Source organism: Crotalus tigris, unplaced genomic scaffold, assembly GCF_016545835.1.
Source record: "Crotalus tigris isolate CLP2741 ecotype Arizona unplaced genomic scaffold, ASM1654583v1 scf7180000019630.4133010339:1179603, whole genome shotgun sequence".
Lineage (NCBI taxonomy): Eukaryota > Metazoa > Chordata > Lepidosauria > Squamata > Viperidae > Crotalus > Crotalus tigris.
In genome coordinates, this window is record NW_024097627.1 from 68,276 (window position 1) to 82,324 (window position 14,049).

General features: G+C 34.9%; 1 protein-coding gene across 2 annotated transcripts in view; it reads right to left on the reverse strand.

The window, feature by feature from the left end:
* Positions 1–390: 390 nt before the first annotated feature.
* The window catches only part of NUAK1 (NUAK family kinase 1), a 63,549-nt gene continuing 49,890 nt past the window's right edge, over positions 391–14,049 (reverse strand). For both annotated transcript variants that reach the window (XM_039363911.1, XM_039363912.1), the window contains 4 exons: positions 13,895–13,960; positions 7,726–7,845; positions 7,262–7,394; positions 391–5,470 (listed from right to left, as the gene is read on the reverse strand). In XM_039363911.1, the coding sequence (XP_039219845.1) occupies positions 4,329–5,470; positions 7,262–7,394; positions 7,726–7,845; positions 13,895–13,960 (1,461 nt within the window). In that variant the 3' untranslated portion in view covers positions 391–4,328. The remainder of the gene's footprint in view (positions 5,471–7,261; positions 7,395–7,725; positions 7,846–13,894; positions 13,961–14,049) is intronic.

Below are 14,049 nucleotides of genomic sequence, written 5' to 3' on the forward strand. Positions count from 1 at the left end.
AGCTGAATCTCTTAACAGAAAGAGTGAGAAGGGGCTTGGTGAAACTCAACAACTGGAAAATGGGGTGAGGCAAGATTGCCCATCAAGGGGAAGACCATCCACTCTCATGTTCTGCAAACCTCTGTGTTTATTAGGAAATCAATTTCAGTATGATTCCAGGTGCTCTACATCTGAAGCTGAAACTTAAGAGATTGAGCTGCCAAACAATGGTGTGAGATGACAAAGATGCGAACATATTTTTAGAGCACTGCACAAACTGTTTGTCAAAATGACATCAACTCTCTAGTGCATTTTCTCGGACATTTCACAACATTCCTTAAAATAACCATTAAACACTACTGAAAAGCTGTACAATACAGAGTATATATTGAAGATGGGAAATGGACGCCATTCACATTTTATCAATTTTTATTTAATAAAAAAAGACAGGATCAGATTAAAAATACAAACACTTTGGGTGATTATCCAGCGTTTCCCTCTGCTTCAAAGTAATTAAACCAACCAATAAGCAAAATGAAAAACAAAACATCTTTTTAAGGTAATGTTTTGGCTAAAGCTGTAAAATAATGCAGAACCAATTAAATTATACCAAAATATATTATTATACCTTTGAAATGGCTTTCAGACCAATAAATTAAAAGAAAACAAATAAAAAGTCAACTTTAAAGACAAAAAAAATCTTTGCAAATTAAATAAGGGAAAAAAATTACACAGCACTAGTAATAATAATGTGCAGTCAAGAGTTCTGGTTCTTCTAGGAATGATAATATGCCAGTAAGTCCCTACAGAACATTTTCCAGTTTGGCAGCAATCAGTTAAACCAGTGTTTCTCAACCTTGATAACTTTTAAGATATGTGGACTTCAACTTGCAGAATCCTGGGAGATTGAGAAACACTGAGTTAATCAGTCATTCACATTTGTATACAAGATGACAGGCCTGGGCTACAACATAGATAGAACTAAATTTGAGGGCAATTCTTAGTTCTTCCCAGGAGCTGTTGAGAGTTCCATTTTCTTCTCAATATTTATCAACTGCATGTTAAACTGGGCTTGCTGAAGACAGGTAACAAGTTAGCAGTGTTCTACTCTAAGATAACTGAGACCAGTCCTTAGTTCTCAAAGGAAAAGGGTTTGCTTAGTCATGAATCAAAACATGGTCTTTATCTTAAAGCAAAATTTATCCAAATTACTGAGCTATGCCTTTTTTTTTTTTTAGCTGTTAGTTGAAACATACGTATCCTTCTAAGGCGGAAATCTCTTAATAAATGCCCTTAACCAGTCAACCTAGTGAGGCTGATTAAATAAACAATAGTTCTGGGCTGCATATTTAGCACTTGGAATTAAAACTCAAAAAGACTTGGACGAGCTCATTATGAAGGTAAAAATAAAAAGTGAGATCATTCAAGTTAATGTTAAATATTAAGACGACAAAGTGTTAATGTGAAGATGTTTTTAGTTTTTTGAACTCTCTAAATAAAGATAAACTATATGCAATCTAAAGAATAGGTTGATTAAGAAGGAAGTCAGTAACAAACATATAAAAAAATCATGAAAGAGACCTCAATGTCAACAAAGTTCAGAATATTTAAAACAATTGTAATTGTAGTGGCAATGGATAGCTGTGAAAATGGATACTAAGAGACCATGAGAAGATAGATGACTTTGAACAATGGATTTGGGGTTTTTAAACATATCATGACTTGCTGGAAGAACCAGTAAATCAGTTCAAGCCCAAATAAAATCTGATTGCTCATTTGAGACAATAATTAGCGAGCAAAAATGTACATACTTAGGCATATGGTACAAATAGATGATGGAATAGAAAAAAGAATTGCTTGGCAAGGTTGAATGAAGCGTGTAAGAACTGGAAGATAAAGGATATGGTAAGTGGATACAATCAATTACTATATTACTAGAATACCTTTGGAAGCATTTCTATTTAATATCTATGACAAGTCCAGGTGGAAAATACTATAGGTATACTATAGGCGTTTAGTGCCATTTTGGATTATTTGGTCCAATGTGTTTTGGAAGAATACAATGATTTTTCTGTTATTCAGGAAAAGGAAATTAATTAATTCACTAATCTTAATGGTAGCAACATGCTGCCTACAGATACCTGTCATGGTGCCCATCAGGTTCCCTGCTGCTTCTGTTTAATTTTTAAGACAGTATTTTAATTTTTAAAAGGGGAAGCTGATCTGTTACAAAGCAAACTGCTATAGGCTTCAAAGGCATTCTTAGAATATAAAAATGTTTGGATATGTGCACATCTGTCCAGAGATAATACAAAATTAAGCTGAAGTATACAGCATTCTGTGGACAGAAGCTAGAGAAGGCTTCAGAAGTCTTTTAGTTACAGCATGTTTTGTAATTGAACAGGATCATATGGCATTCATTTTAGAAACATTAAAGTTCCCTCCTCATACCAGCTGCTTCACGAAAGCATCATAGTCCCCAAATTCCAAGTGCATCTGCTTTTTCAAAAAGATTTCCTACCTCTGATTTAATTGTGTTTAGACAGTTTTAACACAAAATAATTTCAACAACATTATGAGAACTATACAACCACACTGTCCACTAATTCTAATATTTTAATATCTTTACTTTGAAATCCTTTGGAATTGACACTAGCTTCTGTAATTTTAGAGCTTCAAATTAAAGCGGGCCAATTATGTTCTTTGTAATGAAGCTGGCATAGCTTAAATGAAGGAAGTACTCTCAGCCTAGTTAGATTTGAGTTGGCCTATTTTTTCAACAAAGCGTTACAACATTTAATTCTGTAAACTGTACTGTTACTGTACTGAAACTCTGAACTGCTTACTGGGATACGTGTGACCTAAAGTAAGTCAGAAGTCTCAATTGCCCAGGCTTATCAACCACATAGTGCCTATTTTAAAAAAGGCTTACATTCATTCATATAATCCAGTAAACCCAAGCGGTACCTTTATGGGAGTTGAAACCTTTAATTGCAATTTTAGAATTACGTCCATGAATTATGTCTTGTTTTCTCCAATTTGATTCAACTGATCTAATAATATAATCTATAATACACATATATTCTTAAATTGAATTTCTCATGAAGTCTACTACCCTATTATCTTTTTCTTACTCGTAAACAATACTCCTTCTAAATGTCTGTGGAGATTCTCAGTCATCCAGGTCATGGTTGACCCAAAGATGCTTTTTCAAAAGGCAACTGGGCTTTCAGAACTGAAGAAACTTCTTGGATGAGAAGCGAAACATCTTCAAAGCAAAAACAAGAAAGTCTAATTGCCTTTTGAAAAAGCGCCTTTGGATGTATTCCTTCTAGTCATCCTCATCACTTTGTTTCTTCTAGCCATTCACACCAGTGCCTATTAACAAGGCTCTGGAAATCTGTCCTAAAATTCCTGCGGTCTGCAAGAACTAAACTCAAAGTCTTTAATAAAACTTAAATTCTGCAGCTCATTAAATCAATATTAGATCATTTCTCATAACATACTTATGGTCTCATAAATTGTTCTTTAGAAAAACTTTATGGTTCCTACAACTTACATAAATGCACAAGTGGTGAAAAGAAACTTGTTAAAAGTTCTTGGCACCTCAAACAATTTATTTTTAATTGCAGACACACAGATTTCCAGAGTCCCCGCTAATGGGAAAATAATATGTTTTTTGTCTCTCAACTCATCATTTTTACTACATTACTATTTCTTGCTAACAGAAGTTCTACAAAAATGAAATATTTCCCACTTAAATTGCTAAATGCTTTTCAAAAGAAAATTATTATAACCAGCACTTCCAATAAGTGGCTGGGCAAGTATGCCCACAATGTTTTTAGCAAGCAGCCCAGTCCTTTTTATGTATATTTTTAATTAGGATCTACTTTGGTTGAAATTCAGGAAATTTCGTTAACTTAAATGAACTTTCATTCATCAGTATGGATAATGATAAATCCATTTGCCAATATTTTATTATATTTAACTGTTGATTTTTTTTACTCTTAAAATTATAGCTTTTCCATTAGTTAAGTTACCTTCCCTAACAAAAATTAAAAGTACCCTTTTCCAGTTTACATTTTATCTTACTTCAACTTACACCACTGGAATATTTTATTTTTTTCTATCTGCCAGAGAGTTTTCTTCATATATTACCATAATTTCTTTGAACATTAGGTAGTATTTTAATTGCATAAATTCCAAGTTTGAATAATAAGCATGAGATGGTATTTTGAAGGGCTTCTCCTTAGAACTATGTTGTCACTATCAGCTAATTGACAATTGGGCCAACTCCATCATAAAGGTACCCAAGATCCTTTCTCTCCAGTCCTACTTTTTCCCATCTGCTAATTAAGTTTGTTACAGATTTCCAGAGCCTTCTTGTAGACCTGAGTGACATCATCCATGTCTGTAAGAAGAGAAAAACTATCACTTGTCCGACTTCGGTAACGCTTCAGGTATTGTGGTCGTGAGCGGTTTTTTTGAAGTCCTTGCAAATCTTGGATCTGGAGGAAGTTCTCAGCTGACACACAGCTTCTTATTCTAAGTTTGCTCTCTTGCAAGTCCACCAAGTCAAAAGAGTCACTGGAAAGAAAGCTGTCATCGCTAATCACACTAGAAGGGCGACTGTAACTTCGAGATAATCCATCTACAGACAAACCTGCTTCCTCCATGCCTTTTGTGACTGGTCTATCAGAGTGGATCAAAGCTGAATGTGCAGTAGTGGTGGAATACTTGCTACTGTGTTTTAAAATACCCTTCCGTCTGTAGGAATGACTATAAGACTCTATTCTTAACGTTTCAATGATATTTGGGGATGTGTCACTGTTTCCTGCCTCCTCATTATGATCCAGGAGTTCTGAAGATTCACTCCGTTCTGGAGATGAGTAATATCCAGATTCTCTTTGCTGGGTCTTCTTGAGGATTCCCTTTTTTGGCATTAAAGAAGACTGCTTAGTGCTGCATTTACCCATTATATCCCCCTCCAAAACGCTCTTAACTGGTACACCTGTTCTACATAATTCTTGTTCTTTTTTAAAAGCGGAGGGTAATACTGGATTGACTACTCCTTCTATGAATCCTGCACTGTGAGACCGATGTTCACTGTTGCTCCTCTTCTTCAAAATACCCTTTGGTCTCTTGGAATTTAATTTGCAGGAGTTCTCAACTCCTTCTTGGATAGACTGTGCAATGTCGTTTTCCTTCTTTGATTTTTTTAGGGATCTCTGTCTCTCTAAATGGACTTCAGATCCTTTTGGTTTAGAAAGGCACTTCATTTTGGTCTCAGTCTCTGGCTGGAGGCCATTGGAACGATGATGCCAGTCTATGAATCTAGATAGCAGAGGGGACTCAGAGTCTTGCAAGGCATCGCAATCACAAACAGTACTCTTATAGCCCCAGTTAACCCACCAATGATTGGCAATGTCTTCAATAGTTGCTCTGCGCTCAGGATTCACCATCAGCATCCATCTGATCAGACCACGAGCATCTGTTAACAAATAATATACATTAAAGACATTTGAGCCTATTTCAAAGGACTTAAACAGCTAAAGCTAAAGAAAAGAAATGTGAACATATCAGAGATTTTTAAAAATATATAATATGCAATGCATTGCAGCTGAGGGAAAAACAAACGATGAGTTAATTTTTCAGTCTAGTTTTTGTTAATTGCTGTCATCGGCTTCCTTCTGTATATTTAATAAACTGTGAAATACTCGTTGGTGATCAACCTAGGACTAAATTTTTAAGCCAATGATTTGTTCTCCAACGTTTGTTTGTTTTTTTTTCTATTCACACACACAGACACACAAACTTCTAATGAAGTTAGACAAGTATCTCCTAGCTAAAACAAATTTGAAAAGTCATTGTCACTTAGATTTGCTATCTCTCAGTCAATGTTTAGGACATTAGACATTATGATCAGCAGCAACATCTCAGCCTGTCAACAGAGACAAGTTTAATGCTAAAGTCCATGGCAATAATTACCTGGCAGCCAACATTTTAACAGGGAAGCTGTAACACAGTTCAATCTATCTTCAAACTATTTATTATAGGAGTTCTGCATTTACAGAAATACAGGACTGAATAATGATTGGCCAGTAAGTATTAGATATAAAATTAGAAATTTAGTTTCAAGTCAAGGAAGCAGGATAACTCATGGTCATTATTAGAATCTAGGTATGCCAAATCTGTGAGAAAGAAATTAAAATGAGTCACAGAACAGGCAAACTACTTATTGGTGAACAATTTTCAATAGAACCTGCTTTATAAGGGCTTCTATTTGTAATTAAGAGGTGGAAACTGATTGAGAAGGAATCACAAAAAATGAACTCCTTATAGTACCCACAAATTAAATATCAAACAGAGTCTTCAAATTGTGACAAATATTCAATTGGATTGCAATTGAATATATGTGTATTTATTTCTGTAGTAACCTTTTCAAAATGATTGAACAAATAAAAGAAGAAAACAAAAATAATTCCATATAAAATATAGTAAAACTAATAACAAAAATTCTACCCAACAAACAGGATGGGAACCAAATTCTCCAGATTCAGTGCCTGGGGAAAATATAGATTATGTATTGTCATGGTTTTGGTGCCTTAATTCCTTGAAAAACATTTCTACATCTCCTAGCTTGCAGCTCTGCCTAACTCAGTGGTTTTCAACCTTTCTAATGCCACGACCCCATAATACAGTTCCTCATGTTGTGGTGACCCCCAACCACTTATACATCACCGGGTGCCAGGGGCATGGCCAAAGAAAAGGGGGAAAAAATGGCGGACAGCCTTGTTTGGCGACCCCCGTGAAATAGTCGTTCGACCCCAAATGGGGTCCCGACCCACAGGTTGAGAACCACTGGCCTAACTAATGGTACTTGTAACCTTCTAGAATCCACACATTTCCTTATACTATTCCCAAAAGCTTGTCTCTTCCTGCTGAGAAAGACTGTGGACATATACAGTGTCAGAATTCATATTCTCAAGTATGGACTTGAGAAATAATTTATGGCTTCTCCTTGCCCCTGTAGGGCAGCTGATAATACTTTCCAGCTATCATACATCAGAAATACTTGTTGCTTTAGACAGACCTTCCTCAAACTTCTCACAATATCCTTTTGAAAATCAAAAGCAGCCAGATAGCTGATGCAAATTGAGAATCCTTAGTTTGTATTGCAGTATTTCTGTTTTATACATCCAACTCTTCCATACACCAAACATCAGAAAGGATGTAAAACAAGCCATTATAAAACTCTATTACGTCAATGCACTTTTGATACCTGAGGGCTGTGTTGGCTCACGATATTCTCCACTACTGATCTGCCTGATCAGATTTTTGTGATCAAAGCCATCAAAGGGCATTGTTCCATAAACCAGAGTATAAAGTAAAACACCAAGAGCCCAGCTGTCAACCTAAAGCAGAAAGATAAGAAACATAAGGAACAAAATAGGTGACTTCTGAAGACTCTGAAATTACTAAAGAAACAAAATATCCAGCTATCATTATTAAAGAACATATAAGTATTCTGTAGAAAATCCAACAATCAATGAACAATGAAAATAAGACTTTAAAACATCTTATAAGCAAAGATTATTACTAATTTTAAATAATTACTAATTTAACCAAATTCCATACATACAGAATATTTACACAAATCAGCTATGTAAAATGAATTAATCAATAAATAAATTTATATTTTTCATTCCATTTTTTAAACATTTCTTTCCTCTGAATTTAGTTTACCTCTGGTCCTCGGTAAGGTCTTCCATTAACAATTTCAGGAGATGCATATAGTGGACTTCCACAGAAAGTCTGGAGAAATTTATCTTTTTGATAAAGATTTGAAAGTCCAAAGTCTGCAATCTATAAAGACAAATTTAGAAATAATTGGCTGTAACATTAATAAAAGCTTTTTTCCATTCCGTTCCTTTCGTAGTTTCAGAATAGTAACATGAGGAGTTTATAACAGCTGTTATGTTTCTTTTAATTCTGGATTTCAGTTATATTCTATATTATATTTCAATTACATAAAGCATGTATTAGTAAACATGAAATCATTATGTGTCTTTCATGGACAACTCAAATGTACAGATATATTGTGAATAAAATAAACATTGGAACCATACAGCACATATTTTATGCTAAGACTATTTTTATGCAAAAAAATTGTTTGCATACACATCATACTACTAATTGGGTAAGAATACTGGCTAAAGGCTGGAAAATATTGCTAAACAGTATTCTGAAAAATTGGAAAATAAAAATTTAGAATGAAAATGAATTTCTAATATTTCGGGTCTTTCTTGGAATGAGGCAATTTGGAAGTCTAGTTGATCCAAATATGTGCCTAGAAATGAGAAAGAATGAGAAACTTCTCAAAATTATAGCTAAATAAATTTTGGATGAATGACAAAATGAAAGCTGGGAGTTCACACAGAGAACCCCTTCTGTGGCAGAAGCCTATCATAAGGTTAACCAGAGGCCAAAATATATTGCAGTGTTTCTCAACCTTGATAACTTTAAGATGGATGGATTTCAACTCCCAGAATTAAAAGTTGCCAAAGTTGAGAAACACTGATATACTGAAGCAGGATTCATCAGACAAAGGATTCTAAGAAATTTTAGGGTTAGGTTAGGGTTAGAGCAGCCAGCGTGCCTATTACAAAAAAAGTAGCATGGTGTAAAACTGTAAATCTACTGGAATTATTTTCACAAAAATTTGACTGTACGCTGCAAAAGCCTCACTACAGTAGCAAGTGAGACAACATATTTCCCTGCCTGAACTTCTGAAATAAATTTTAAAAAAACTTAAAAAAGAATAGAACCTGTTTGGTGTAGTGGTTAAGGTGTTGGGCTAGAAATCAGGAGACTGTGAATTCTAGTTCTGCCTGAGGCATGAAAGCCAGCTGGGTGACTTTGGGGCAAGTCATTCTCTCACAGCCCAATCTACCTCACAGGATAATTGTTGTAGAGAAATTAGGAGGGGAAAGGAGTATTAAGTATGTTGGCTGCCTTGAGTTTTTTATAAAAATAATAAAGATGGGATAAAAATCTAATGAATAAGAACTAACAGAGTTCGAAGGGACCTTAGAGGTCTTCTAGTCCAACCCCCTGCTTGAGTAGGAGACCTTATACCATTTCAGAATAAATAAATAAACTCCTGCTTGTTTGGGGGAAACTCTATTCAATAGCAAATAAGAGGTCACCCGAACAGAGCAAGGATCAACTTGCTCACCCCCTGTAATTGAGATTTTGAGTACACAGCAAAAGTTAGTGTTTAGTTACAGCAATCTCTGTTCCCTGTAGAGAAAAAAATATATAACTAGGGGATTCTTTCAATTTCAGAACACCTATATTGCAGGTTAATAAAATATGAACACTTTTTACCTCATATTGGCATATACATTTATTGGGGATGTTTCTACAATCCTCCGCTCTAATTTGTCAAACTAGATAGGAATGCTGCCTTTTCTACTGCATGTAAATTGACAGGCTCATTTGTACAAGTGGACAAATGAGCTTGTTTTATTAAAGTGTTCTGTGAATTTAACATGCATTCCCAGCAGGAGATAATTCAGTATCTACTTCTTGAACAGTATAATGGAGAGTATACTAAACTAATCTGGGGAGGATGGTTGAATATGGAGGAAAGTCCTACTCTGAAGTAAGAAAACCTCATAGGTGGGCTATAAGACATTTTCCAGGCTGTGCTTTTTGATATTTCATTACAAGGACATTACAAAACATGACAGTAGCTATATTAGTGAATTATCATTTCTTACAATTGGAATTACATGCAGAAAGAAATCCTAGAAAAAAGGTCCCTATAAAGCCTTCACTGTATGTCTCAAATCCCATTAGAAGAAGCTGGTGTAGAATTTCAGTCTGCAAATTCTCAAAGTTCAGTTTGCAGTTAATTTCCTTAAGTTCTTATCAAATCACACTGAGGAGTTTGCTGGAAATCTGTCTTGAGCCAATAATCCCAACTCCATGTTTCAGTAGGTTTCCTTTACTTAGAGAGACTGTAGATATTTTTCTGACATTCATTGTATAGTTTATTAAGACAATCTGTGCTCTTATTGTCCTACAATCTACAAAATACATGGGTACTGACATGCAAATGGGTGTGTAAAGTTTAGATCTCAAACTGGCTCCAAAGCAATTTCATTTTTGACCTTCAGGAAAAAGTGTTTCTATTTCAGCCAACTCCTATATTCACGAGTTTATCAGATTTTCTAGTTAAAACTGCCATTTCCCCTCCCCCTCTGTGGAGAACAAAACCATAGTAGCCAAGATTCCTTCAAGTTCTTCTCACTTAAACAGAGCCAAAGAATTCAAATGTTTCCCAAGCAGGGAGGAGTTGCTAAAAAACCAGATGTTGCATTCCCTTACCCTCAAGGAAATGATTGTTTCCACTACTTATATTAAATGTGATGAAATTTACTCACTGAATATGATGCTTATACCCTCTCCAATATTTGAGCTTAGGGTAATCTGAATTAACTCAAAATTGGACGAAGCATAAGCTTTACACTCAATGAGTAAATTTCATTGTATTTGTAGTGTAGACATTGGACGAAGCATAAGCTTTACACTCAATGAGTAAATTTCATTGTATTTGTAGTGTAGACAAACATTTTTAAGGAAACAATTTTGGCATAACCTAAACCAGGAGCGTCAAACTCGCAACATCATGTGACGTGTCATGATGTATTGTGACTTTTTTGCCATTGCCGGCAATGGGGTGGGCACGGTTTCACTATGATGCATCTGGCCCATGGGCTGGCAGTTTGACACCCCTGACCTAAACTGTAATACTGGAGACACACTAGCTTTATGCTTTAAACTCAGTGAGTAAATTGCTCAGCAAGTAAAATTGTTAAGAGAATCACTGCAGTTGTTAAGTGAATCCGGCTTAACCATTTAAGTCACTGGGAAAGACTTTATGGTTCATACCTAGTTCAGGTATTTGGGCCATTGGGAAGAAGCTAAGCAAAGTTTCATTTTTTCTTCTTGAAGTTCACATTAGGAAAAATACATAATGGGAGGGAGAAATGGAAGAGGCTATAAGGGAGATGCCACATAACCGAAAGTGACTCCTTGTCTAGCAGACATAACAAAATTGTCCGCTTTCAGATGGGGAGAGAGACAGAGAGAAAAACTGGGAGGGAAATTCAACGCATATTGGCTGAGACCCATCAAAGTTACTCACATCTTGTACAATAGAAAAAGAGATAGAAGCAGAAGGAGGACGGTTCCCATCCTATATTTTTTACAAGGAAGTAACAGGTATGGTGAGATCCCACAAAAGGTATCTTGGAACAAGGCTGTATTCAATTTCCATGATTAGTCTAGAAAGAAGATTTCTGTTTTTTGCAAAATTATTTTGGGGAATCATGGTGTATATAAAAAAATACAAATCTCACCCCAAACATCAAGGGAAAAAATTCTAGGCAATAGTGCAAAAACCAAACGCTGATCTATCTCTCAGAGCACAGTCAAAGGCTGCCAGTTTTATTATAATATAATATTATCAGCTATATATCCTTGACATAAAAAGCACCTGCTTACATTATGTTAAAATTACACTTTAATAAGGGTTGTATGATTGTTTTCCCATAAAAGGGTAATCTTCTAGCCATATAGTTTTCTATGGAAAAAAATACACTCCAAGGTATCTTAAAACTATATAAATGCATATAATGTATGTTTTTACAGGATCCCAGCCCACGTTGTGGGATTCATGTAGTATAATACTGAAAAAATGTGTTTTAAATATATGTACATACATATATACATATATATATATATATATATATATATATATATATATATATATATATATATATATATATATATATATATATCTGAGGTTTTCGCGGGTGTTTGTATGTAGGTCTTTGGTTGTTCGGGTTTTCTCCCGCGTAAAATTGGAAGTGTCTTGGCGACGTTTCGACGAAGTCCCATTCGTCATCTTCAGGCTGGTGCTTTTAGCTTCGTGCTTCGAGGAGCACGAAGCTGAAAGCACCAGCCTGAAGATGACGAATGGGACTTCGTCGAAACGTCGCCAAGACACTTCCAATTTTACGCGGGAGAAAACCCGAACAACCAAAGACCTACATATATATATATATATATATATATATATATATATATTATATGTATGTATGTACAGCATGGGGGGGGGGAGGAAAGAAACAGAGAAAGGAAGAAATATAAAAGGAGAGATGAGCCAGCAAGAATTACAATGACCTTGAAGCAGTGGTTAGCTGTGACAGAAGCATTCACGTACTGAAGATAAGAAACACTAGTCTTTGTTTAAACTCACAGAAAAGATAGAACTTTTAATGAATTCTAGTTCAACTGTTTAATTTGTAGAATACATTGTTTCATTATGCAATTCTTTGTTCATACTAACACAAATAGAAGAATTAAATACTAGGCACAGCCCTTGACATCAAACTACAAGGAAGCCAAAATGATGATGTGTATAGTAATATCACAATGTAAAATCCACCATTCTGTGCTTGAGCCCCAAATTCTGATGCAATCACAGAGATTGCTACATTTAGATGATGACATCAGGCAATTTTATAATTTGCCCATCTACTCTCCTGCTCACCCATGTCCCGAGGCAGATTCCAGTGTTATTTCCACCAAATAACCGCCTGGGCAACACTAATATTACTCAGAACTTCAAGGGACTTTCATGGGAAGAACCTTACAATTACTTGTAGTCCAATGTAATATATGCAGTCAGTATCCATATGCACTTTATATTAGATCACATGGAGTCTGGTAGCATTTTTTCAAATTATCACATTTCATTAAAAGATATAAGCTTTCATGAACTACAGTTCACTTTATCAGATGCATCTTCTATTCTTTTCCTACACACTTTATATTGGATAAATTGATCAATCCCTATGCAAAGTAATATATGCAATCAAACATGACAACCCAAATAGCAATTTTGCAATGAAATAAAATAAATGTGTGTTATATGTAATAATACATTTCTTGGACTTTCATGAATCACTAGAACCCCCATTGTATGGAAAAAATTATAACTAAGAGTGTTTCTTAGATATGGACCAATAGCACCCATTAAGTATTACATATATTTGAGGAAAAGGGATTTGTTTATATTCCAAGTAACACTAATGGGGTTCTCAGATAGTATACCAATTGTAGTTATTGACCAGATTGGGATCTGTTTTATACCATCCTGCTTTTATGCTATACTTTAAGGAACCTCATCCAATATAAGAAAAATCTTTATTATATAATTATAACATTATATAATTAAGCATACTTAGAATTTTAAAGAATGGAATGCGAATTTTGGAAACAGGAATAGTTTCCCATAAAAGCATCACGTAGCTTGTATATTAGCCATTTTTTCCCCCAAGAAGAATGAAAAGGTCATTCCCATGCTTTTAGTAAAGATTTTTGACATAGTTATGACATCACCCAAAACTAATCTGAAAGCTATCATTGTGCCTGGAGTTCTAAGGCCACTTCCTAATGAAGGACATGGGCTCTGCTTGAGTTTATTTTGAAAGTGGATTTGCTTATTTTTCAGCTGCAATCAAAGGAATGTTCAGAGGGCGAAATAAGCACTTGAAATTTATAAGCCAAAAAATTGTGCATAGTCCCGGCAGCCAGCAAAAAAGCCATCTGTAAAATGCATTATCTTGTGAAAGGGACCCACTGAGCCTTGTATTGATTGCTGTTATTGTTTTTTTAAAAGGGAGGAAAACTACTATTTTAGTTTTAAAGTAAATACAAGTCTTAATTCATTTAAAAATCATCACAAAGATAGTCTCTATATTCTGTAAACAGATGCTAAGTAGCAATTTTGATAAAAATATTTAAGGTGATATATATAAAGATTAGGAAGGATGTTTACCTTGATGTTACAATTGTCATCAAGAAGAATATTTTCCAGTTTTAAATCCCTGTGAACGACACCATTCTGAAAGAAGAAATAAAGAAAACATAAGGATGAATATAAAGGAGATTCTATGAGGGGTGTTTAATATTGTCTGGATTAAAGAAGCAAAG